The 26,612-nt window shown below is 44.2% G+C and overlaps 1 protein-coding gene across 1 annotated transcript in view; it reads left to right on the top strand.

The window, feature by feature from the left end:
- The window catches only part of vps26a (VPS26, retromer complex component A), a 66,392-nt gene that overhangs the window by 25,611 nt on the left and 14,169 nt on the right, over positions 1–26,612 (top strand). Inside the window, exons 2-5 of the mRNA XM_068052397.1 lie at positions 6,657–6,803; positions 12,784–12,859; positions 21,862–22,018; positions 26,014–26,178. Of these exons, the coding sequence (XP_067908498.1) occupies positions 6,657–6,803; positions 12,784–12,859; positions 21,862–22,018; positions 26,014–26,178 (545 nt within the window). The remainder of the gene's footprint in view (positions 1–6,656; positions 6,804–12,783; positions 12,860–21,861; positions 22,019–26,013; positions 26,179–26,612) is intronic.

Below are 26,612 nucleotides of genomic sequence, written 5' to 3'. Positions count from 1 at the left end.
AAATCATGCTTGACAAACCTACTAGAATTCTTCGAGGATTTAACTAGTATAGTTGATGTGGTTTATTTGGACCTTCAGAAGGCTTTCGACAAAGTCCCACATAAGAGATTAGCATGTAAAATTAAAGTGCATGGGATTGGGGGTAGTGTATTGTGATGGATAGAAAATTGGTTGGCAGACAAGAAACAGAGTAGGGATAAATAGGTCTTTTTCCGAATGGCAGGCAGTGACTAGTGGGGTACCACAGGGATTGGTGCTAGGACCTCAGCTATTCGCAATGTACATTAATGATTTAGATGAGGGAACTAAATGTAATATCTCCAAATTTGTAGATGACACAAAACTGGGTGGGAGGGTGAGTTGTGAGGAGGATGCAGAGAGGCTTCAGGGTGATTTGGACAAGTTGAGTGAGTGGGCTAATGCATGGCAGATGCAGTATAAAGTGGATAAATGTGAGGTGATCCACTTTGGTAGCAAAAACAGGAAGGCAGATTATTATCTGAACGGCTATAAACTGAGAGAGGGGAATATGCAGCGAGACCTGGGTGTTCTCGTACACCAGTCGGTGAAGGTAAGCATGCAGGTACAACAAGCGGTAAAAAAAAAGGCAAATGGTATGTTGGCCTTCATAGTGAGAGGATTCGAGTACACGAAGCAGGTATGTCTTGCTGCAATTATGCAGGGCCTTGATGAGGCTACACCTGGAATATTGTGTGCAGTTTTGGTCTCCTTATCTGAGGAAGGATGTTCTTTCTATAGAGGGAGTGCAGCAAAGGTTTACCAGACTGATTCCTGGGATGGCAGGACTGACGTGAGGAGAGATTGAGTCAGTTAGAATTATATTCGCTGGAGTTCAGAAGAGTGAGGGGGAATCTCATAGAAACCTATAAAATTCTAACAGGACTTGACAGGGTAGATGCAGGAAGGATGTTCCCAATGGTGGGGGAGTCCAGAGCCAGGGGTCATGGTCTGGGGATGCGGGGTAGACCTTTCGGGACTGGGATGAGGAAACATTTCTTCACCCGGAGAGTGGTGAGCCTGTGGAATTCGCTGCCATGGAGGGCAGTTGGGGCCGGAATGTTGTGTATTTTCAGGAAGGAGTTGGATGTGTCTCTTGGGTCTGGAGGGATCAAAGGGTATGGGGTGGAAGCCAGAACACGCTACTGAGTTGGATGATCAGCCATGATCATAATGAATGGCAGAGCAGGCTCGAAGGGCCAAATGGCCTACTCCTGCTCCTATTTTCTATGTCTGTGTAAATTTAATCAGGCATGGGACCACTCAGTTTGTTTGTTGATCTGTGTATTTCTGTTAATCAGCAGCAGTAGGCCCAAGGGCAAAAGGTATAGAGACGGAAGTTTTTACTTCCACCTCCATCCTCTGAGATTTGTCACTGCGTATTCACAGTACTGACTGGCACTATTTATTGTCTCACTACTAATATGCTATGCCACCTTCGCACTAAATTTTCTTGAGGTTAGTAGCTTATGTCTGATGACCTTTCCCCTACCTTCCAAGAATACTGCTGCACTATATTGAAATCCATGGACCAACCTCTACCCAACTGTCACTGTGTCCTTCTAGGTTTTTTTTTGTATAACTGGAGCAATTTGAGTCTTGCTGCTTTTTCTGGATTGATGTAATAACTTCATTTTAGAAACCGTGTGAATTGATAACAGTTTTAGTATTGAGAGAAGAGGAAATTTAGTTGTGTATAGCAATATTAGTAAAATGACTGCAGTAGAAATGCACTAATATTTTGGGAATCTGCTTGCTCAGGAGTGTTAATGATGTTTCTACATTAATCCTCACTAGCCTTGCATTCTACTGCCTTCTCAGAACAAAATGAGTTCTAGACAAATGTTTGTATCGTCTCAGGCGCCCAGTGTCACCATCTGTCCGTGTACAGCATGAGTTAGATGCCGAGTAAAGCTCCCTCTACACTGCCCCATCCAACACTTCCAAGGCATAAACAACATGGGTTAGAGTCAAAGTAAAGCCCCCTCTACACCTCTCTCCTACAATGGCTTTTCTTCTGCACCTCTGGTGTCCCCCAAGGATCTTTCCTTGGCCCCCTCCTATTTCTCATCTACATGCTGCCCCTTGGCGACATCAACCGAAATCATAGCATTAGTTTTCATGTGGCGGCTGATGACCCCCAGCTCAACCTCACCACTACCTCTCTTGACCATTCCACTGTCTAATTTGTCGATACTTATGACATCTCGTACTGGATGAGCAGAAATTTCCTCCAATAAATATTGGCAAGACTGAAGACTTTGTTTTCAGGCCTCACCACAAATTCTGTTCCCTTCATCCCTGAGACTGAACCAGACTGTTTGCAGCTTTGGTGTCGTATTTAATCCCTGGATGAGCTTCTGACCATCTGTCCGTGCCATGACTAAGGTAGCCTATTTCACCTTTGCAACATTAGCAGATTTCCCCACTGCCTCAGCTCATCTGCTGCTGAAACCCTCATTTGTGCCTTTACTACCTCTAGACTTGACTGTTAAAATGTACTCCTGGCTGGCCTTCCAAATTCTACCCTCTATATACTTGATGTCATCCCAAACTGCCTATCTCTGAACTCGCACCAAATCCCATTCCCCTATCACCCCTGTGCTTGCTGACCTACATTGGCTCTCCATCAAGCAACGCCTTGATTTTAAAATTCTCATGCTTGTTTTCAAATCCCCCCATGGCCCTACCCCTCCCTGTCTCTGTAATGTCCTCCAGCTGCGCGCACACTCTAATTCTGGCCCCTTGAATATCCCTGATTTTAATTGTTACACCATTACTGGTTGTGCCTTCAGTCGCCTAGGCCTAGGCCTGAGCTCTGGAATTCCCTCCCTAAATATCTTTGCCTCTCTACCTCGCTTTCCTCCTTTATGACACTCCTTAAAACCTACTTCTTTGGCCAAAGTTTTGGCCACCTGACCTAATATCTCCTTATGTGGCTTGGTGTTAAACCTTGCTTCATAATGCTTCTATGAAGTGCCTTGGGACGATTTATCACATTTAAGGTGTGATATAAATACTTGTACATTGTTCCAGCAAATACTCCAAGGTCTGAAACGGCCTGGGAGCTTAAACATGCAACTCAGAAGTTTTTCTGCTTAGTCTCAGCAGCAGGAGCATGCCATGCTGTAAAATTAGTTTTCCCTATTCCACAATGACCATCCAGACACCAACGTACCCTCTAATTTCCTTTGGAGTGTGTGGGTGATTTTATTTATGCGTGGCCCCTTTAATTTTTTTTTACCATGCAAGTGCAGTAACTTAAAGGGGCAAATATGTGCATGGCCTGCAGGGGGTTTTCAGGTAGCTGCACAGTTTACAGGGAATATTGCTGGAACTCCCCACGTGACAGCTGGCCTCGCCCCTCTGTATCTATGTCCCCTCTTCCAGCCCTACAATCCTCAGATCTCTACGTTCCACCAACTCTGGCCTCTTGAGCATCCCTGATTTTCTTAACCCCACCTTTGGCAGTGGTGCCTTCAGCTGTCTGGGGCTCAAGCTCTGAACTTCCCTCCCTAAACCTCTCCCCCTTTCTACGCTGCTCCTTTAAGATGCTCCTTTAAAACCTACCTCTTTGACTAAGTGGTCACCTATCCGAATGTCTCCACCCTTGGCTCGGTGTCAATTTTTGTCTGATTAGGCTTCTGAGAGTGCCTTGGGATGTTTACTACATTAAATGAGCTGTATGTTGTTTGCTCATTTGAGTCTATGCTCAGAAGGAATTTGGATAAACCCTACCCCAGCTTAATTCACAGCCAGTTTTCTTTAAGTAGCAACTGTGAGTTTACAGCTAAATAAGATACAAGGATTTGTGTCAAACGCAAGATTGTTACCACTGTACCACTGAACCAAGCTGAGTCAGTTGGTTTTAGGTTCAGGTCACATTTCACATGAATCTTATCTAGACTGACCCGTTAATACAGAACTGAGGGAATGCTGTATTGTTAGTTGCTGTCTTTTGGATGGGTTATTAACCAAGGCTCTGTGAATATGTGAAAAAAAAATCCCATGATACTATTTGAAGAGCAGGGAGTTCTGGTGTCCTGGCCAACATTCATCCCTCACCAATGCATCATAAACATTAATTTGATTTATATCTAGTTGTTTTGGTTATTTGTATGTTGTCTACATGACAACTGCGTCAATGCGCCAAGCAATTGGCTGTAAAAGGTATCCTGTGGATACAGATGGTGCTTTGTCACATTTTGGGATTTTTTCAACAATTTTCTACAAACAATTTGGGGAGGGACAAAGTTGCATTTAAGGGACATGCTGTAAAGGAAAGTGTATCCATCTACATAAATTCGAAACTGAGGTGAGCAGTCATTAAAATGCTAATGAGTTCGGTTTCAAGTTGTTTCCCCAAGGATTGTAAATCAATTTGTTAGCCTGTGTCAACAATAAATCTCTTGAACTAATTATGTTGAGATCCCAGATACACAACAGGAGTTGACTGTTATAGGCCCTTCTCTCATTGTGAACACAGGTTTGTTTCCTTTTTAAAGACACAAGCAGTTGAGGCCCAGGAAAGGCTGTGAGGTCTGTCAGGTTTTTATACAAAGTTGCAAGGGCCAACTTCAGCCAGGCTCGAGAAGTTGTTTTTGTTTTAACTAATTAAATACATCGAAGATGTGAATCAAAGCAAACCTGTATTTTGATGAGACTTTTCCCAGAACATGCCTCCAACAATTTCTGATATACTTTGTGTGCGCACTGCTACCAAGATAAAATAAAATAGTTTTGTTTAGCTGGCAAGTTTTGGATTATTCAGTGTCTGTCAACTGGATATTGAGGAGACAGTGCCTTTGTTTTCAGCTGCTGCCATAACCTTCACTCCCTTGTCACTGATTCCATCTATTCTCTGCTCACTTGCTCAGATTGTGCAAAAGCATGGCTTTCTGTTTGACCCAGAATAGCTTCAAACTCCACATTCTATCTACCAACAAGTCGTCTTCCTCTAGAATTGGTCACATCATTCCTGTCATCTTCCAGTGTCTGTACTTGCACACAACTGAGTTTGATATCTTTCTCCCCCCCCCCCCCCCTTTCCCCTAGAGTATTCTTGCTGGTCTCTCATCTCTACCTCATTCAGAACTCAATGCAGGTCTGGATATGAGTGACAGCTAGTCCTTCACCCTGTCCAAGTTAACCCTCCTATCTTTGCATTTCCTCTAGCCTTGTCTCTTCCCTTGCATCCTCCAGTCACCTCTCTCTGGACTTCACGTTTTAAACTTGCAGTCACTTTTCCTAACCATTCCAGCGTAGCTTGCCCATTTGGTAGTCTTCACTCTGTAAAGCTCTTTGTGACTGGAACACAACTATCTCAGCTGACACTGCAGTGCAGTATTGAGGGAGTGCTGCACTGTTGGGGGTGCCATTTTTTGGGTGAGACATTAAACCAAGGCCCCTCCTGCCCCTTCAGGTGGACATAAGAGATCCCATGGTACTATTTTGAATAAGAGCGGGGAGTTCTCCCCAGTGTCCTGGCCAATATTTATTCCTTAATCAACATTACAAAAACATCATCTGACCATTATCACATTGCTATCTGCAAAATAGGTACTGTGTTTCCTACATTACCACAGTAACTACACTTCAAAAAGTACTTTATTGGCTGTGAAGTAGTTTGGGATGTTCTGAGGTCCTGAAAAATGACACAAATGCCAGATTTTTTTTGTTGAAGTCTTGCTTTTTAAATGCAGGCTATTGTACATTGTCTCACTATCAGTTCAGAGTAACTTTGAGAGAAAGTTGGCCAGTGTCGTTTCCTGATTGCTCTTTCACTGCTGCTGAAAGGAGGTCTTTGTAGATGTTGTGTAAGGGAAGGTTGGGCTTCACTGTGATGGAATAGCCTGTGCTCACATGTAATATTTAACAGCTGAAAGTAAGTACAGGAGGTTTCAAGTGTCCATGGAATGGTATCTCACCAGAGAGTGGGATACAGTGTGGGTACAATAGCATAGTGGTAATGTTACTGAATTAGTAATCCAGAGGCCTGGACTAATATGGAAACTCAAGTTCAAATCCTACCTCAGCAGTTGGGGAATTTAAATTGTTTAAATTTGGAATAAAAAGCGAGCATCAGTAATGGCGACCAGTGTTCCTTTTAAAATTTGGTTGTTGTGCGTGGTCTCTTTTTAAATCTGGGCACACGTTATTTATCAAAGATCAATGCCTGCGTGGTACCCCTTCAAGCTGCTAAGCTGCTTCGTGGGAACGAGAAACTACTGGATTGTCCTAAAAACCCAATTGGTTCATTAAGGAAGGAAGTCTGTTGTCCTTACCTGGTTTGGTCTACATGTGACTACAGACCCACAGCAATGTGGTTGACTTTTCACTGCCCTCTGAAAAGGCATAGCAAGCTATTCAGTTGTCAAACCACTACAAAAACTGTAAACCACATGGACTGCAGCAGTTCAAGAAGGCAGATCACTACTACCTTGAGTGCAATTAGGGATGGACAATAAATGCTGGCTTTGCCAGTGATGTCCGCATTCAGTGAATGAATAAAAAATGTCGATGCCTTGTGGGGGGGTGGGGAGGAATGTGGAAGGATTCCTTGTGCAACTATTGACAATTAAGACTATTGATTCTTTAGTGGATTGCGGTCACAGTTTTGTCTCTCCTCTCCTGTCTAGAGTTTCCTCGGTTTGTTTACTCCAGTGTGCGACATCAATATCGTCCTCAATGACGCAGACACAAGGAAAACAGCAGAGATCAAAAGTGAAGATGGCAAAATAGAGAAACATTATCTGTTTTATGATGGTGAATCTGTAACAGGGAAGGTAAGGATTTACTGTTCAGTATATTTTCTCTGGTCATTTCTTGCAGCAGCGCTCTTTTGGAAATGCAGGACTTGAGGGATTCAAACACCGAACTCTACATGGGGATTAGATGGTGACAAGCAATTGAAAGCACAGAATCGCTATTGAAAAATACTGGAAGAAACTGATCTTCAAAGCCATCTTTTCCTCATTGTTTTTAATTTGTTCTCTGTGTATGGGTGATGCTCCATTTCCTACCCATCCCTAGATGGCCTGAGATGGTGGTGCTAAGCCTTGTTCTGAGCCACTGCAGTCCATGTGGTAATGTCGTTCATGCTCTTGCTCGCTCTCGAGGAAACGAGGAGGGAGGCAATTCAGTCTTGGTAGTGGTGTCCAGATTCTGAGAACCAATTGAAAAAGTGCTTTTTCTCATTCTGTACTTTTTCTTGGCTTTGTGGATTGGAGAATGCAGTGTTTTATTATAGGAGTGTAATGCTGTGTAAAGTACAATGTATGATCAGGGCTTCTGATTTACAGTATTATGCAGGATGCCTATCTCTAACTTCCTCCAGCCCTCCAAGCCTCTGTGTTCCTGCAATTCTTAAAAGTAAAAGGCTTGCATTTATATAGCACTCTCCACAACCACAACATGTCCAAAACACTTTGCAGCCAGTGAAGTACTTTTGAAGTGTAGTCATTGTTGTAATGTAGGAAAAGCGATGGTCAATTTTTGCACAGTAAGCTCCTACAAACAGTAATGTTAGAATGACCAGATAATCTATTTTTAGGGGTGTTGGTTGAGGGATAGATATTGGCAGGACACCAGGAGTACTCCCTGCTCTTCCTCAAAACAATGTCATTGGATCCTTTACGTTCACTGAGTCGACAGGTTTACTTTAATGCCTGATCTGAAAGGTAGCATCTGTTGGTGCAGCACTTCCCACGGCTGCCTGCGCCCCCACCCCGAGATTGTCTTGTTTTGGTTGATCATCTTGAGTTTGTAAGCATGTCCATGAGCTAAACTTCAGGAAGCAGAACTTTCAAACAAACAACTCATCGTGTGAATACATCTCTTAGCAGCCTTGGTCTAGTCCCAGCTGGAGCATTGACGAAGCTCCACTTCCCTTTCCTGGAAGTGCAGAAGTTGGACTGAACAACCCAAGCCATTTGCTATGCGGAGACAATGAGATCACAGCAAAATCAGAGAGTGATGCCTCACCTCTGTCTGGTTGTGGAGAAACACACGACAGTCTGGGGCCTATTCTTCCATGCTCACTCAGCACAAACTGCCCACCCAGTATGACCCTGTAACAAATTGAAGCAGGCCTAGGACCCAATGGTTAAGTAGACACACAGACCACAGCTTAACGGTTCAAACAAATCAGGTTTATTCACCAACTGCAGTTGTATCTTTTAAGTGCTGAAACTAACCTGTCAGTAACGGATTAATTTCCTGGTTCCTTCCTCCCTACACTCCTCTTCCTGACTGACTGAATTATCTCTTTAGCTTCTATTCTTAACAGCTTGGAGTCATTCCTGCTTAGATGCAATTCATGACCACAATTTCTTAAAGCTATACCACCTTGCCAGGATCATTCTGACCTTTTAATATAATTTAAAGTAGTACCCCTATTGCAGAAACATAGCTCTTGTATGCTTGTAGCTCACGTATTGTCCCTCTCTTACTCCATTGCAACTTGGATAAAGTCTGAACTAACTCCAGGAGCACTGGAATGCAGAAAAACATAGCTTCCTTCTGTGCAGTAAATTTTCTATTTGCTCCGCCTGTCTGTACCAGCCGAAAATGAGTTATCCAGCCTAATCCCACTATGCAACTTGTCGGCTATAGCCCTGTAGGTTACGGCACTTCACGTGCATATCCAAGTGCTGCTTAAATGCAGTGACGGTTACTGCCTCTATCACCCCTTCGGTGAGCCCCAGACTCCCACCACCCCCAGCTGAAAAATTTCTCCTCTAATCACAGTGGCGCAGTGGTTAGCACTGCAACCTCACAGCTCCAGGGACCCGGGTTCGATTCTGGGTTCTGCCTGTGCGGAGTTTGCAAGTTCTCCCTCGCCGGGTGCTCCAGTTTCCTCCCACAGCCAAAGACTTGCAGGTTGATAGGTAAATTGGCCATTGTAAATTGCCCCTAGTGTAGGTAGGTGGTAGGGATTATGGGATTACTACAGGGTTAGAATAAATGGGTGGTTGTTGGTCGGCACAGACTCGGTAGGCCGAAGGGCCTGTTTCAGTGCTGTATCAATAAATAAAAATAAATAAATAATTCTTTTGCCAATTACTTTAAATCTATGTCCCCCACCCCACCCCAGTTATTGACTCCTCTCGGCTAAGGAAAATTAGGTCTTTCCTATCCACTCTATCTAGTCCCCTCGTAATTTTATATACCTCAATTAAATCTCACTTCAGCCTGCTGTGTTCCAAAGAAAATATTCCCAGCGTATCCAATCTTTTCTCATAGCTAAAATTCTCTAGTCCCAGCAACATCCTCGTAGATCTCCCCTGTACCCTCTCTCATGCGATCACATCCTTCCTGTAAAGTGACCAAAACTGTGCAGAGTGTTTTAGCTGCAGTCTGACTAGTGGTGTATACAGTTCTAGCATAACTTCCCTCCTGTTACTTTCTTTTACTGGGCAAGTCATAGAATATATCTGTATGCCTTCTTAACCATCTTATCTAATTGTCCTAATAGCTTGAGATCTGTGGACATGCACTCCAAGGTCCCTCTGTTCCTCTACATTTCTCAGTATCCTACCATTTATTGTGTATTCCCTTGCCTTGTTTGTCTTTCCCAAATATATGACCTTGCCCTTCTCTGGGTTGAACTCCATTTGCCACTTTTCTGCCTACCTGACCTATCTTCCTGAAGTCGACAGCTTTCTTCCTCACTATCAAACATATGGCCAATTTTCCTATCATCTGCAGACTTCTTAATCATGCCCTCTGTATTTGAGTCTAAATCATTGATCTATACCATGAAAAGCAAGGGACCTAGGACTGAGCTCTGTGGAAGCCCACTGGAAAGAGCCTTCCAGTCACACACACATCTGCCAACCATTACCCTTTGCTTCCTGCATCTGAGCCAATTTTGGGCCCAACTTGCCATTGCCCTTGGATCTCATGGGCTTTTAGTTTTCTTACCAATCTTCCATGTCAAAAGAAAAAGCCTTGCTAAAATTCAAGTAGACTGCATCAAATGCACTACCCTTATCAACCCTCAATGTTTACTCCTCAAATTTAATTGTTAGTCAGACAATACCTTTCCTGAACAGATGCATGCTATTTGTCCTTGATTAATTTGTGCCTTTCTAAATGACGATTTATGTTGCGTCTCAGAATTTTTTCCAATAATTTGCCCACTACCGAAGATGGTCTGACTGGCCTGTAATTACTCGGTTTAGCACTTGCTCCCTTTTTAAACAACGGTGTATCTTCATCAGTTGTCCAGCACCACGCCTGTAGCCAGAGAGGATTGGAAAATGATGATTAGAACCTCCACTATTTCTTACTAAAATAAAAGCAAAATACTGCGGATGCTGGAAATCTGAAACAAAAACAAGAAATGCTGGATTCACTCAGCAGGTCTGGCAGCATCTGTGGAAAGAGAGTTCCGAAGAAGGGTCACTGACCTGAAACGTTAACTCTGCTTCTCTTTCCACAGATGCTGCCAGACCTGCTGAGTGAATCCAGCATTTCTTGTTTTTGCTCCACTATTTCTTCCCTTGCTTCCCTTAACAGCCTGGGAAATATTTCATCCGGGCCTGCTGATTTATCCACTTTCAAAGATACTAAACACCTTAGTATTTCTTCCCTCACTATGTTTATCTTATCCAGTATTTCAATGTGGGGAGATGGTGGCATAGCCATAATGTCACTGGACTAGTAATCCAAGGCCCAGGCAGATGCCCTGGGGACATGGGTTCAAATCCCACCATGGCAGCTAGTGGAATTTAAATTCAATTAATAAATGCAGTTACTTAATCTAGAATTGAAAGCCAGTCTCCGTAATGGTGCCATGGCACCATCATTGTTGTAAAAACCCATCTGGTTCACTAATGTCCTTTTTGGGAAGGAAATCTGCCGCCCTTACCTGGTCTGGCCTACATGTGACTCCAGACCCACAGCAATGTGGTTGACTCTTAACTGCCCTCTGAAATTACCTAGCAAGCCACTCAGTTCAAGGGCAATTAGTGATGAGCAACAAATTCTGGTGTGTCAACGATGCTCAAATCCTATGAAAGAATAAAAAAAAATCCTTAACTGCAGTGACTGTTTTGTCCCCCTCTTCCATGAAAGCACATGCAAAGTATTCATTTGGAACCGTGCCCATGGCTTCTGCCTCCACGCCAGATTTAACTTTTTCGTCCCTAGTTGATCCTACTCTTTCCTTAGTTATCCTCTTGCTCTTTCTGCATTTATAAAATATATTTTGGTTTTCCTTGATTTTACTTGCCAATATTTTTTCATGCCTTCTCTTTGCTTTCCGAATTTCTTTTTTAATTTCACCATGCACTTCCTCTACTCCAAGCTTTCTGCAGTATTGAGTTCTCAGCATCAACCATTAGCTTCCCTGTTTTGTCTCCTCCTACTCTGTATTCTCTGAAATGCGGGTGGGTTGGGGGGCAGTGGGGGAGGTCTAGAGTTGGGAGTCCCATCCTTTTTCTTTGTGGGAATATTTGTTCGGAACCCTATCTCTGCCTTGAATGCCTCCCTCTACTCTGACAATGGTTTACCTTCAAGTAGCTGTTTCCAGTCCACTTTTGCCAAATCACACCTCAGCTTAGGAAAATTGGGCTTTCCCCAACTCAAAACATTTGCTCTTGGTCTATTTTTGTCCTTTTTCTTAATTACTCTAACTGAATTATGATCACTCCCACCAACATGCTCTCGCACTGATACCCACTTCCACCTGCCCAGCTTCATTTCCTAAAACAAAGTCCAGAACTGCCCCTTCTCTTATTGGGCTTGCTATGTAAGTTCTAAAGGCATTTTAAGACTTCTGTGCCCTCTATACCTTTTACACTGATTTTATCCAAGTTAATATTTGGATAGTTGAAATCCTCTATTACTGTCCTATTATTTCTGTATTCTCAGAAATTTGTCTACATATTTGCTCTTCTATCTTCTGACTCCTTGGTGGGGGGTCTATACTATACCTTCAACAGTCAAAGCCCTGTAACCAGGAATGTAGAGCTGTCATTTCTTCCCTTTAAGCCATGTTTCAGTAATAGTTATGATATACCTCCAAATGTATATCTGTGCCCTCAGCTCATCTGCCTTATTCACTAGACTTCTTGCATTTAAGTACATTCCACTAATCACTCGACAACTGCTTTGTTACCTATTTTCTAGCCTTTGTTTTCTCTGTCTCTGATACTTGCTTAATAATTTTCAGCCTTCCATTTCCAGCTTTGCTTCTCTCTCTCGAAACTGTGCTCAGGTTCCGATCCCCCTGCCAAACTAGTTTAAACCCTCCCTGACAGCACTAGCAACAACCCTGCCGGGATATTGGTCCTGGCCCTGTTGAGGCACAACCTGTCCGGCTTGTACAGGCTCCATCTCGCCCAGATCCGATCCAACGTCCCCAGAATCTAAAACGCTCCCTCTTGCACTATCCATCCAGCCTTGCATTCATCTGCTCTATCCTCCTCTTTCTGTACTCGCTAGTGCGTAGCATTGGGAGTGTGGCAGACATTACCTTTGAGGTCCTACTTTTTAATTTACTTTCCAGCTCCCTAAAATTTGCTTGCAGGGCCTCATCTCTCTCTATCAGCCATTGGTACCAAAATGGGCCACAAACTGTGACTGTTCACAATCCTCCCTCAGAATGCTCTGTAGCTGCTCAGTGACCGAGGTGGAGAAGTAGAGGAAAAAGCATGGGGTGCACTAAAGGGGCAAGAGTACAGGGGAGTAAAGCAGATTTTTTTTTAAATTGAATTATTTTCTTTACCTTTTTGCTATTTTTAAAAAATGTTTTGCCAGGTAAATCTTACCTTTAAACAGCTGGGAAAGCGTTTGGAGCACAAGGGAATTCGAATCGAGTTTGTTGGGCAGATTGGTAAGTTGCCAACCTTTCTCTATCCTCATTCCAAGCTTATTTTTCCTGTGGTTAATAGCTACTCCAACTACGCATGAGTTTGGGTTTCAGCTGGCGAATCATAATTACATGGAGGTTAGTGTGCTGACAATATGATGTGACATGAATGACCGCTATTCGCAGTTTCTGTAGCTGTGTCCAGGATTTCTTCACTCAACACCACATGCCAGATAGTTTTTACCCAGATGGAGGGAGAGGAACCTAGTCTCCCTTCAGCTGCATTTCACAAGTATAGACCCATCAACAATGCGTCACTCATTTCCCCCAAACCGGGATAGATCCATGAGTAATGTGTCACCCTGTTTTCCCCCGCCGCACGCCCGACACCCGGTCCAGGATAGACCTGTGAGTGACTCATCACTCCTCCCCTCAGACCAGGACAGACCCGTGAGTAACATGTTACACCTCCCCAAACCATCACAGATTAACAGTAACATGTCACTGCTCCCCTGAAAAGTGTTCGGATTTGGATTGAGCTGATGAGGACCTGTCATAGATTCATACAATTGTTATAGCACAGAAGGAGGCCTTTTGGCGCTTTGTGTCAGTGTCCGCTCTCTGTGAGAGAACTCAACTAATTCCACTCCCCCACCGTTTTCCTGGAGCCCTGCAAATTTTTCTCTTCAGTTAATTATCCAGTTTCCTTTTGAAGGCCGTGACTGAAGTTGCCTCAATCTCGGGCAGTGCATTTCAGATTCTAACCTCTCGCTGCATAAAACAAAAAAAGCTTTTCCTCATGTTGGTTCTTTTGCCTTAAATCAGTGTCCTCTAGTTCTTGACCCTTCCACCAATGAGAATTGTTCCTCTCTATCCCAGCCAAACTGTTTCAGTACAACTAGAACACTGGCATCTACCCAGCAATATGGAAAGTAGCCCAGGTTTGTCCTGTCTGCAAAAAGCAGGACAAATCCAACCAGGCCAATTGCTGCCCCATCAGTCTACTCTCAATCATCAGCAAAGAGATGGAAGGTATCATTGACAGTGCTATTAAGTGGCACTTACTCAGCAACAAACTGGTCAGCGATGCTCAGTTTGGGTTCTGCTGGGCCAGTTGGCTCCAGACCTCACTGCAGCCTTAGCTAAAACATGGACGAAAGAACTGAATTACAGAGGTGATGTGTGAGTGACTGCCCTTGATATTAAGGTAGCATTTGACTGTTTTTGGCATCAAGGATCCCTAGCAAGATTGAAGTCAATGGGAACTGGGGGAAGAGAAGTGGGGGAACTCTCCACTGGTTGGAGTCATACCTAGCACAAAGGGAAATGGTTGTGGTTGTTGGAGGCCATTCATCTTAGCCCCAAGACATTGCTGCAGGGGTTCCTAGGCCCCACCATCTTCAGCTGCTTCATCGACTTTCCCTCCATCATAAGATCAGAAGTGGGGAAGTTCACTGATTACACTGTGTTCAGTACCATTCATGACTCCTCATACTGGAGCAGTCCATGCAAGACCTGGACGATATTTAGGCTTGGGCTATTAAGTGGTAATTAACGTTTCTGGCATACAAGTGCCAGGCAATGACCATCTTCCCTTGATGATCAATGGCATTACCATCGCTGAATTCCCCCATCAGCAACATCCTGGGGTTACCATTGACCAGAAACTTAACTGGACCAGCCGTATAAATACTGTGGCTACAAGAGCAGGTCAGAGGCTGAGAATTCTGTGGTGAGTAACTCACTTCCCTGACTCCCGAATGCCTGTCCACCATCAAAAAGGCACAAGTAAGGAGTGTGATGGAATACTGTCCACTTGCCTGGGTGAGTGCAACTCCAACTACACTCAAGAAACTTGACACCATCCAGGGCAAAGCAGCCTGCTTGATCACCCCATCCACCACATTAAACATTCCCTCCACCACTGGCGCACAGTGGCAGCAGTGTGTGCCATCCACAAGATGCACTGCAGCAACTCGCTAAGGCTCCTTCGGCAGCATCTTCCAAACCCATGACCTCTGCCATCTACAAGAGCAGTAGTTGCAAGTTCCCCTCCAAATCTCTCACCATCTTGACTTGGAAATATATTGCTGTTCCTTCATTGTTGCTGGGTCAAAATCCTGGAACTCCCTCCCAAACAGCACTGCGGGTGTATCTATAACCACATGAACTGCAACCATTTAACAAAGCCACCACCTTCTGAACAGACATTTGGGATTGGCAACAAATGCTGGCTTTGCCAGCAAAACTCTCATCCCATGAATGAATAAAAAGCTACTCTGTTCAGACCTCTCATGATTTTGAACACATCTGTCAAATCTCCCCTCAACTCTCTTCTGTAAGGAGAACAGCCCCAGCTTCTCCAATCTCTCCTCAACTGAGATCCTTCATCCCTGGAACCGTCCTTGTAAATCTTTTTTGCACCCACTTTAATGCCTTCACATCCTTCCGAAAGTATGCTGCCTAGAATTGGACACAATACTCCATTTGAGGCCGAACCAGTGTTTTATAAATGCTCGCCATAACTTTCTTGCTTTTGTACTCTATGCCACGACTGAGAAAGCCCAGGATCCTGTATTCCTTATTAACTGCTTTCTCAACCTCCCCTGCCACCTTTAACGGTTTGTGCACTAATAGCTCCAGGTCCCTCAGTTGCTGCATCCCCTTTCCAATTGTATCCTTTATTTTATATTGTCTCTCCTCATTCTTCCCACCAAAATGCATCACTCCACACTTCTATGCATTAAATTTCATCTGCCATGTGTCTACCTGTAGCACCAGCTTGTCTGTCCTTTTGAAGTCCATCAATAACCTCTTCACAGTTCACAATACTTCCAAGTTTTGTGTCATTACCAAATTTTAAAATTGTATCCTGCACACTCAATTCTGTGTCATCAAGAAAAGCCGTGGTCCTAATACCAACACCTGGGAAACCCCATTGGATGCCTTCTTCCAGTTTGAAAAACAACTGTTCACCACTACTCTAGCTCAGTGGCTAATGTGACCAGTTATAGCACCTTAATCGCCATTCTGGTGCAGATGAGCTAATAGCTGGGGATCAAATTTTGAATATTATTTGGAACAGCTGGGTGTAAAGTTGGCAACTGTTGGGGTAGATTGCAGTTGTTTTTACACTCTGCTTGTCCTAGTCACTCAGCCTGTTATGTGGCCTTTTGGAAGTCCACGTACACAACATCAAGCGCATTACCCTCATCAACCCTCTCTATCTCAGCAAAAAAAGTCAATCAAGTTAGTTGAACCTGATTTGCCTTTAACAAAACTGTGCTGGTTTTCCGTAATTGGTCCGCCTTTGCCTGAGTGACTCTTTTGCTTTCCAATTTACTTGGGCCTGATCTGTTCTCCCCACTGAAATCGGCCCTCCCCCAATTAGTTATTTTTACTCTGGATTGCTCCTTGTCCTTTTCCATAGCTAATTTTTTTATTCTTTCATGGAAAGTAGGTGTCGCTGGCAAGGCCAGCATGTGTTGCCAATCCCTAATTGTCCTTGGCAACTGAGTGGCTTGCTAGGCCATTTTAAAGGACAGTAAGAGCCAACCACATTGCTGTGGGTCTGGAGTCACATGTAGGCCAGACCATGTAAGGACCTTAAGGACATTAGTGAACCAGGTGGAATTTTATGACAATTGGTGATAGTTTCATGGCAGCTTTCAATTCCAGATTTTTATTAGTTAATTGAATTTAAATTCTACGAGCTGCCCTGGTGACATTTGAACCCATGTCTCTGGGGTATAAGCCTGGCCCTCTGGATTACTAGTTCAGTGACATTATCACTACGCCACCATCTCCCCTAAACCTTATGATACTAATGTTTCCCAACTGCCACTTGGATGCACGACCCACCTCATTCCCCAGCAATGCCGCCTACCTCGTTGGTCTGGAACCATACTGACCTAGAAAATTTTCCTGAACACGTCAGAAACCCTTCCCTCTCTCTGCCCTTTACACTATTATCCCAGCCTATATTAGGATGATTCAGGTCCCCTTTTATAATTATTCTCTAATTCTTGCACCTCTCGTAATTTCCTTGGAAATTTGTGCCTCCTCCTTTCCACTAGTTGGCCTATAGAATGTACTTAGTAGTCTAATGACCCCTCTATATTTTCTTAGCTGTAATCAGAGATTCTGACCTTGACCCCTCTAGGACATCCTTTCCAGCACTGTTAATATTTTTCTTAATCTATACTGTTACCACCCCTCCTTTATTTGCCTTCCCTATCTTTCCTGAACACCCTGTATCCAGGAATATTTTAGTACTTGCCTTTTTTTGAGCCATGTTTTAGTTATCGCCATGACATTATATTCCCATGTGGCTATTTTCACCTGTAGCACACAACCTTATTTACCATGCTTTGCGTAATCACGTACATGCGCTGTAAACCTAATTTAAATATTATTGCATTCCCTCTTACTCTGACTCAAACTAATGCCTTACTATTTCTTACTCTAGTGCTATCTCTCTCTCCCAGGCCTTTGTGCACCTTGTTTTTCCTTTCTAATATTACATCCTGGTTTCCATCCCCCTGCCAAGTTAGTTTAAACCCTCATCAACAGCACTAGCAAACGGTCCCGCGAGGACATTGGTCTTGGCCCTATTGAGGTCCAACCCGTCTGGCCTGTACAGGTCCCACTTCCCTAGAACCAGTCCCAATGTCCCAAGAATCTATAATAAAAACAAACATACTTCAGATGCTGGAAATCTGAAATAAAAACAAATTGCTGGAATTACTCAGCAGGTCTGGCAGCATCTGTGGAGAGAGAAGCAAAGTTAACATTTCAGGTATGTGACCTTTCATCAGAACTGGCAAAGGTTAGAAAAGAGTTAGTTTTAAGCAAGTAAAGGGGAGCGGGTGGGGGAAGAGAACAAAGGGGAAGGTGTTTGATGGGGCAGAGGGAGATTAAATAACAAAGCTGTCCTGGGAGAAAGGCAAAGAGTGTGTTGATGTTTGTGGTGAAAGACAAAGCATTCGTCCAAAGAGAGAGTTAATTGCAGAATAATGAGCAGCTCTGACTACGTGAAAAGCAGGCACATGGTTAAAAAATAAAATATTTAGAAAAGGCCAGTCATGCTCTGAAGTTATTGAACTCAGTGTTCAGTCCCCAAGGCTGTAGAGTGCCTAATTGAAAGATCAGGTGCTGCTCCTCAAGATTGCATTGATGTTCACTGAACACTGGAGCAGACCAAAGACAGAAATGTTGGCATGAGAGCAGGGGGAAGTCTTTCACCACAAACATTAACACACTCTTTGCCTTTCTCCCAGGACAGCTTTGTTATTTAATCTCCCACTGCCCTATCAAACACCTTCCCCTTTGTTCTCTTCCCCCACCCGCTCCCCTTTACTTGCTTAAAATCTAGTTCTTTTCTAACCTTTGCCAGTTCTGATGAAAGGTTAACTTTGCTTCTCTCTCCACAGATGCTCAGACCTGCTGAGTAATTCCAGCAATTTTTGTTTTTATCCCAAGAATCTATATAGCCCTCCCTCCTGCACCATCTATCCATTCACTCATTCATCTGTTTTATTCTCCTATTTCTATACTTGGCGTGTGGCACTGGGAGTAATCTGGAGATTACAACCGTAAAGGTCCTGCTTGCTAGTCTCCTTCCTAGCTACCTAACATCAGACTGTAGGATCACATCTCTCTCTCTACCTTTGTTGTTGGTACCGTTATAGACTGCTATTAGTTCATCCTCCACCCGCCACCTAAACTTGACCCTGGCACCAGACAGGCAACATACCACCCCGGATTCACGTCTGCAGCTGCAGAAGCGCCTGTCTGTTCCCCAAACTATGGAATCCCCTATCACTATTGCTTCCCATTCTTCCATTACTGCCCCCCTGTACAGCTGAGCCAGCCATAGTGCCCTGGACTTGGCTGTGGCTGCACTCCCCGGAGGAACCATCACTCTGACTATTATTCAGAATTCGATACTTGTTGGAGAGTGAGATGCACTCAGAGGACTCCTGCACTATCTGCTTGGTCCTCCTTGACTGCCTGGCGGTCACCCATTCCCTCTCTGCCTGCACTCTCTCCAGTTGCGGGGTGCCCGCATCCAGGAAACATGCTATTCACCTACCTCTTAGCCTCGCGGATGCACTATAGTGACGCCAGTTTCTGCTTAAGTTCCGAAACCCGAGCTCGAGCTGCTCCAGCTGACGACACTTCCTGCACATGTGGTTCTTCAGGACACAAGAAGTGCCCTGCAGTTCCCACATGGAACAGGGTGCATGCTCCACAGGACTGAGATCCCCTGCCAGGCCTCTATTTATTACACTATTAACTGACTTAATAGAAATAAACTTAAGTCATTAAATGAAGACTCGCCAGTTACTCACCAGTCAGCTGCTTCCTTTATGCTGAGCTCATTTTACTTTACCGAGAGTTAACTTAAATGTTTTTACTTAAGATTTTATTATCTATAAACCTCAGATTTTAACTTGCTGAAAAATCCAGAACCCTTTAGTGTTACTATCCCTTGTTATTTAATTTAAGCTTTATCCTCCTAGACCTGGTTATTAAATGGAACATGGATTATAATTTTATGATAAATTATCAAATGAGCTTTAATTTTATACTAATTGATCTAGTCTTGCTTTATAGTTGATTAATTTAAATTAAAGGCTTACTGGTAAGCTCACCTTGTGTGACTTCAGGCTGTCATGTCACTTTGCAATTTATCCTTGCACTGTTCTTGGACCTCTGCTCCTCCTGCTGTGCGCTGCTTTTTGTCCCAGCTGTGCACTCGACACCACTGCCTGGATTAAAATTCAAGTAAAGCTTGGCAGTTAATTGCCAATCACCGTAAACTGGTGCATTCTCCATGGCAACGCCTCTACCATTCGGAGTTCACTTGCCAACCAATCAGCACTCTCCTCATACAGTATAAAGTTGTTGTTTTCTCAAACATTGGTATTCTTGAGGGTTGTCCTGATGAGTGCAAGATGAAAAGCTTCGACAACATGTCTCTATTTTCAGCAATACTCGAGTGGGAAATCATTCTGTTTTCTCTAATCAGTGATCCTGGCTGGAAGTGGACATCTGGTGAAGTCCACTTAAGGCTCGGCTTCCATTGCCAACAGGGCAGAACAGGACATCAGGAAGAGTTGGGATACTCATTGGGGTTGGGGGGGGGGAAGGTGGGGTGGTGGTACAGAGAGAGAGTGGAGGAAGGAGACTGCATTTAGGAGTGCTTGTCTACTGTCTAAATGGTCTGCATGTATATTTTAAGTGCTGAGGGCTGTCTGCTTGTGTATTTGATGTATTCTGTTAACAGGGTCCCAGTTTATTTTCAGTATTCTGAATCTGTTTGAAGAATAGAAACATAGAAAATAAGAGCAGGAGTAGGCCATTCGGCCCTTCGAGCCTGCTCCGCCATTCATTATGATCATGGCTGATCATCCAACTCAGTAACCTGTTCCCACTTTCGCCCCATACCCTTTGATCCCTTTAGACTCGAGAGCTATATCTAACTCCTTTTTGAAAACATACAATGTTTTGGCCTCAATTGCTTTCTGTGGTAGCGAATTCCACAGGCTCACCACTCTCTGGGTGAAGAAATTTCTCCTCATCTCAGTCCTGAATACAGATGTTGGGCTGTGTCACAGTTGATGGGGGGTGCTGCAGTCTTAAGTTTCTGTATTTTATTAAAGGTAGCTATTCACTAAGACATTAGGTATGTATAAGGGCCTGCAAACTACCTCGGGCACTTGCTAGGCATCATGTATGTTTGTGGAATGCGATTTGAGATTTAGATACCAGCCTCAACAGCTTTATGGATATACTGTTCCCTATCCTGGCTTCAACCACACCACCCAATGATCAGAATTATTTCCAATTTAATCTCTCTCTTTAACTCGTCCTCACCAGACGCTGGCTTGTGCTGGGATACAGTTCCTGGACCCAGTCATCTAGAACCTCAACTAAGTATCAATCCTTCTCCAAGCCCTGGAAGTGAGAGTCTCAGGCTGTAAGTGCTGAGCCTGGTCCTGTTATCGCCTGCCCTACAGTGGGAGTCATTGGATAGCAATTAGAGCCAGGATCCCAGGCTTCTTAAACAGTCCTCTCCCCTCCCATCCCAGAGGTGCTAAGACTGACTGACTGATTATACTCACTCAGATGTACAATGAGTCAGTGAAGACTGGGAGTAGTAGTGTTCAAATTAATTGAAAGTATAGAGGAGCTGGGCAAAAGGGTTGGGAATGAGGCAGAGGAGGGGGTGCATCTGGAGAGGATAAGAAGGGAAGTGGGGAAAACTAGTACAGGCTGAGAGGTAGGAGGCCCTTGGCGAAGAACAACAGAGCCAGCGGGTTAATGTGAACAGGTACAAATAAACTTCAGAGTAACTTGTCTGACGTGCCTTGCATTGGGTTGAAGAGCTAGAAAAATGTATTTTTTTTCTCCTATTAACTGGTGAGGCTGAAGTCACTGGTCAGTGTGGAAGTTCACCATTTCTGCCTGCTGCCAGCATGGCAGGGAGCTGTTCACTGAACAATGGACAGTCACATAGTGAAGCAGTCATCTGGAAATATGGCAGGCAATGATGATGACCGACTGGACATCTCAACATTGGAAAACCCCGTGGGAAACATTTATCTGCTTATAAAGTGTGGCTATATACAGAGTATGTCTAGGTAGATGTGGTGTAATATTGGAGCCGGGAGTCGGGATTTGCTTTGGTATAATTTCAAAATCTAAAACATTGATCCTTTCCTTGGATTGTAATGATATACCTCTTCGCTCTTCAGTTCCAGTGTGTTCTGTTTAACTCCCTTCTGCTTCCAAGCTCATGCCATCCATTTTTGGGGTAGGGCTCAATTTTTTTTCTCTAGACAAAAAATGTAAGTTTCAATTGACTAAGAACCAACTGATGATGGGATCGGCTCTCCCCCTATTGACACGCTTATTGCTGAGCATGCAATGCCTCCCACCACAGTCTTGGAGAAGGGGAGGGGGTTGACTCAAAGATCTACACCTGCCTTTCACTTTCCTCTATTCCTTCTCTGTTGCAGAGCTTTTTAGTGATAAGAGTAACACACATGAGTTTGTGAACCTGGTGAAGGAGCTGGCCTTGCCTGGAGAGCTGACACAGAGCAGAACCTATGACTTTGAATTCATGCAGGTGGAAAAGCCATATGAATCGTATATAGGGGCCAATGTCAGATTGAGGTAACTATTTTCAGTACAGCTTAACCAATTTTGATTTGAGTCCTTTGTACACTCTTTCCAGCAACACCCCCTGCCCTGCCCCTAATTCCAAATTCCCTGGTTTCCATTGACCATTCTGTGAGGAATAGTCTGCACAGTGAGTTTACAGGATGTGACTAACTGATCTTTTGAAGAGACATCAGAGGTAAGCTCCATCCTCCCCTTGCTTAATTCCAATTGGCGTCACTGGGTGATCAGTAGGAACACTGGCAAATGTTTTTCCTACTTCTGCCCTGTATTTCCCTCAACTCCCTTGCTCACTGATGTCCATTGTGCCAGTGCTGCTGCCAGGGTTGAGATCAGCTAACGCCACAGACCAGGAATGGAACCCATGAGACTCATTGTTAGACCAGACTGCTTTTCACCCTCCCAGGAGCTGGTGTTGCTTGGAGCTGGTTGAGGTTATACTGGATGGCACTGCCCATCACCTCAATGAGGACAAAATAACATTTACCCAGTTACTGAACAGCCCAATTGTACATTGCCCTATTGTACCCTTTTCAACAAATTAGATATGTGGCAGCTTTAGAGATCCATTAGTAAAAGCTGCCTAGTGTTCATGTTAGTGTAAAGGTCTGAATTGCAATGTACAGTTGGGCTGTTCAGTAACCGTCTGGGTAAATGTTTTGTCCTCATGGAGGTGATGGGCAGTGCCATCTTTAGCATCTACACTGTTCGGTCTCCATCGGTCCAACTGCAGACAAATGCTCTCTCTAGGTGAATTTAATCCTGCCTCTGTCAGCAACAACAACTTGTATTTACACAACCCCTTTAATGTAGTACAGTGTTCAAAGGCACTTTGCAGGAGTGTCGTAAAATAAATTTTGACACAGCCACATTAGGAGGTACTGGGGGAGATGACCAAAAGCTTGGTCAAAGAGATATGTCTTAAAGGGTGGGGGGGGTAAAGGGGGAGGTGGAGAGAGATACTAAGAGGTTTTGGGACGGAATTCTAGAGCCTGGGCCTTGGCAACTGAGGGCGTGGCTCCCAGTGGTGGAGTGATTAAAATCAGGGACGCTCAAGAGAACAGAATGGGAGAATTGTAGGTATCTTGGAGGGTTGTAGGGCTAGTGGAGATTAGGGATAGGGAGGGGTGAGGCCAAGGAGGGATTTGAAAACAAGAATGAGAATTTTATATTCGAGTTGCTCTTGCAGAGAGCTAGCACAGGTACGATGGACCGAAAGGCCACCTCCTGTGCTGTAACCATTCCTATGATTGAGGCATTGCTGAACCGGGAGCCTCTGTAGGTCACTGAGCACAGAGGTGATGGATGATCAGGACTTGGTGCAAGCAAGGGTGTGGGTAGCAGAGTTTTGGATGCCTTCCAGTTTAAGGAGGGTAGAACTTGGGAGGCCATCCAGAAGTATGTTGGAATATTCACGGCTAGAGGGAACCAAAGGCATTTGTTTCGGTAACAGATGAGTTGAGGCAGGGAAGGAATCAGGCGATATAACGGAGGTGGAAATAGATGGTCCTAGTGATGCCATTGATGTGGTTGAAAGCTCATCTCTGGGTCATGTATGATATCAAGGTTGCGAGCAATCTGGTTCAGCCTCAGACAGTTGCCAGGGAGAGGGATGAAGTTGGTGGTGAGGGACTGAGTTTGTGGCTTGGACCAAAGACAATGGCTTCAGTCTTCCCAATATTTAGTTGGAGGAAATTTCTACTTCATCCAGTACTGTATGTCAGACAAGCTGTGTCACAATTTAGAGATACAGAGGGGTTGAGAGAGGTGGTGATGAGGTCACGCTGGGTGTATTCAGTGTACTTGACTATGTTTTTGGATGGTGTTGCTGAGGGGCAGTGAATAGGCGGGTATTAGGAGGAGACCAAGGATCGATCCTTGAGGGAAATTAGCAGTAACAGTGCTGGAATGGGAAGATAAGTCATTGCAAGTGATAATATGGCTACAATTAAATGGATAAAAATGGAACCAGGCGAGAGCAGTTCCACACATCTGGACAGCATTTGGCAGACGTTGAAGGAGGATGGTGTCCTCAGCTGTGCCAGAGGCTGCAGGCAGGTCGAGAAGGATGAGGAGGGATAATTGGCCTTTGTCTCAGTCACATAGGATGTCATTTGTGACTGAGATGAGACTGTGGTATTTAGTTTTAGTTTTAGTTTAGTTTAGAGATACAGCACTGAAACAGGCCCTTCGGCCCACTGAGTCTGTGCCGACCATCAACCACCCATTTATACTAATCCTACACTAATTCCATATTCCTACCACATCCCCACCTGTCCCTATATTTCCCTACCGCCTACCTATACTAGAGGCAATTGCTAATGGCCAATTTACCTATCAACCTGCAAGTCTTTGGTATGTGGGAGGAAGCCCACGCAGACACAGGGAGAACTTGCAAACTCCACACAGGCAGTACCCAGAATTGAACCCGGGTCGCTGGAGCTGTGAGGCTGCAGTGCTAACCACTACGCCACTGTGCTATGAATTTGACAAATGGAAACTTGATTGGAGGGATTCAAACATGGAGTTCTGGGAAAGGTGGCACGTTCAAAGACTTGCAAGCCATTCTTGTTTTTCTGAATGAGATTAATTCAGTATCAGATGCAACAGGTAGTTAGTAGTGTGGGTCTGTGGCTCAAGCCCATGGCAGCCAGTCCTCCCCTTGTTTAATTTCTGAGTGCAGGCGAGGCTGAATTTACTGCCCAGACTTAGATACCCAGAGATGGTGATGAGGCTTCTCCTTGATCACTTTAGTCCATGTGGTGATGGTGCTCCCAAAATGCTATTGGACAGGCAATTCCAGGACAGTGTCTCATTAACCATGAAAGATATCTTGATTTTGTGCTCTCCCTAGTCAGCTGTGGCTCAGTGGTAGCACTCTTCCCTGAGTCAGAAGATTGTGGGTTCAGGTCCCACTCCGCAGACTTGAGCACAAAACTCTATGCTGACATTTCAACTCAGTACTGAGGGTGTGCTACCTTGTCGGGGGTGCTGATTTTTGGGTGAGACATTAAACTGAGGATCCCCCTGTCCTCTCGGGTGTAAAAGATCCTATGGCACTATTCTAAGATGATCCAGACGAGTTCTCCCTGGTGAATGTCCTTCAACAAATTCCACTAAAACATATTATTTGGTCACTTATCTCATTGTTGTTTGTTGGAGATTTCTGTGTGCAAATTGGTTCCTGCCTTTCCTACATTTACAACCGGGGCTGTACTTCAAAAATACTTCATTGGCTGTTCTGGGGTCACAAAAGGCCACTATAGAAATACAAGTCTGTCCTTTTTACCCCAATGTAACTTCTGCTGCCTCTTCCAAATCTGATTTTCTAGGTTTTTTTTGCAAATACACTTAAAACCCTACTAAAGGATTGTAAAGGTTTCAAAATTGGTTCCTAGGTGGCCTAGTAAGTAGTTAGACTGCGCAGTCTACAATGAGCCATACAGAGCAGAGGTCTTTGCTTGATTCTTGCTTAGTTGGTTCACCTTAGCCAGTGGAGCAGTTTGAACACCACAGTTGGCTCTGCCTGGGTTATGGTTGGCGAATGACCATCAATGATCCTGCTTCTCACTGTCCACTGGGCATCTACTGGAAAATGTGTGCATTAAAGAAAGGCTTCATCCTAATGCTCTCCTCTATCGAACACCTCACAACACTTGATGCTGAGGCTCACTTGTGAAGGATGGGTACCTGGATTATGTACAGGACCATTGGCAGTGCCCCTAATACGAGACTGACTTCATATATTTACCAGCAGGATTTGGGGAAGTGTAGTTGGGACATTCCAGGATTGTTTCCAGCTGTTAATTATGTTAACATTGCTTTTTTTCATTGAATATTAACTGGTGCTGTTGATTTTATGGTTTATGGAAAGTCCCATCCTGTTTTAGAGATTCTGGGGCTTTTGGCTTTATTTTAAGCAGGATTTCTGGGAATCTACTTTTCTTGTAAACCAGTGATCTCATTTGTTGCATTGTTTTCCCTCCCAGATATTTCCTGAAAGTGACAATAGTGCGGAGCTTGAGTGACCTGGTGAAGGAATATGATCTGATTGTGCACCAGCTCGCCACATACCCAGATGTCAACAACTCCATCAAAATGGAAGTGGGCATTGAAGACTGCTTACACATAGAGTTTGAATACAACAAGTCAAAGTGAGTCATCGCAGCTCTGGGACACTTATACTTGACAGCTGTTTGATTTGATTCTTTACTTCTCTCTATCCTTGTCCGGAGTGAGAACGGTGGCTCAGTTGGTTGCACTCTCGTCTGAGTCTCTCAAGGTTGTGGGATCAAGTCTCATTCCAGAACATGAGCTCAAAAATCAAGGCTGACGCTGCAGTATAGTACTGAAGGAATGCTGCACTGTTGGAGGTCCTGTCTTTTGACTGAGATGTTAAACCGAGGCCCCATCTGTCCTCACGGGTGGAAACAAGATCCTATGGCACTATTTCAAAGAGGATCAGGGATTTATTCTTGGTGTCCTGGCCAATAATTATCCCCCAATTAACATCACAAAAACAGATTATCTGGTCATTATCACATTGCATTGTTTGAGGGAGCTTGCTGTGTACAAATTGGCTGCTGCA

Source organism: Heterodontus francisci, chromosome 20 (assembly GCF_036365525.1).
Source record: "Heterodontus francisci isolate sHetFra1 chromosome 20, sHetFra1.hap1, whole genome shotgun sequence".
Taxonomy (NCBI): Eukaryota; Metazoa; Chordata; class Chondrichthyes; order Heterodontiformes; family Heterodontidae; genus Heterodontus; species Heterodontus francisci.
The sequence above is the reverse complement of the archived record's forward strand: the minus strand, read 5'-3'. Positions and strand labels throughout refer to the sequence as shown.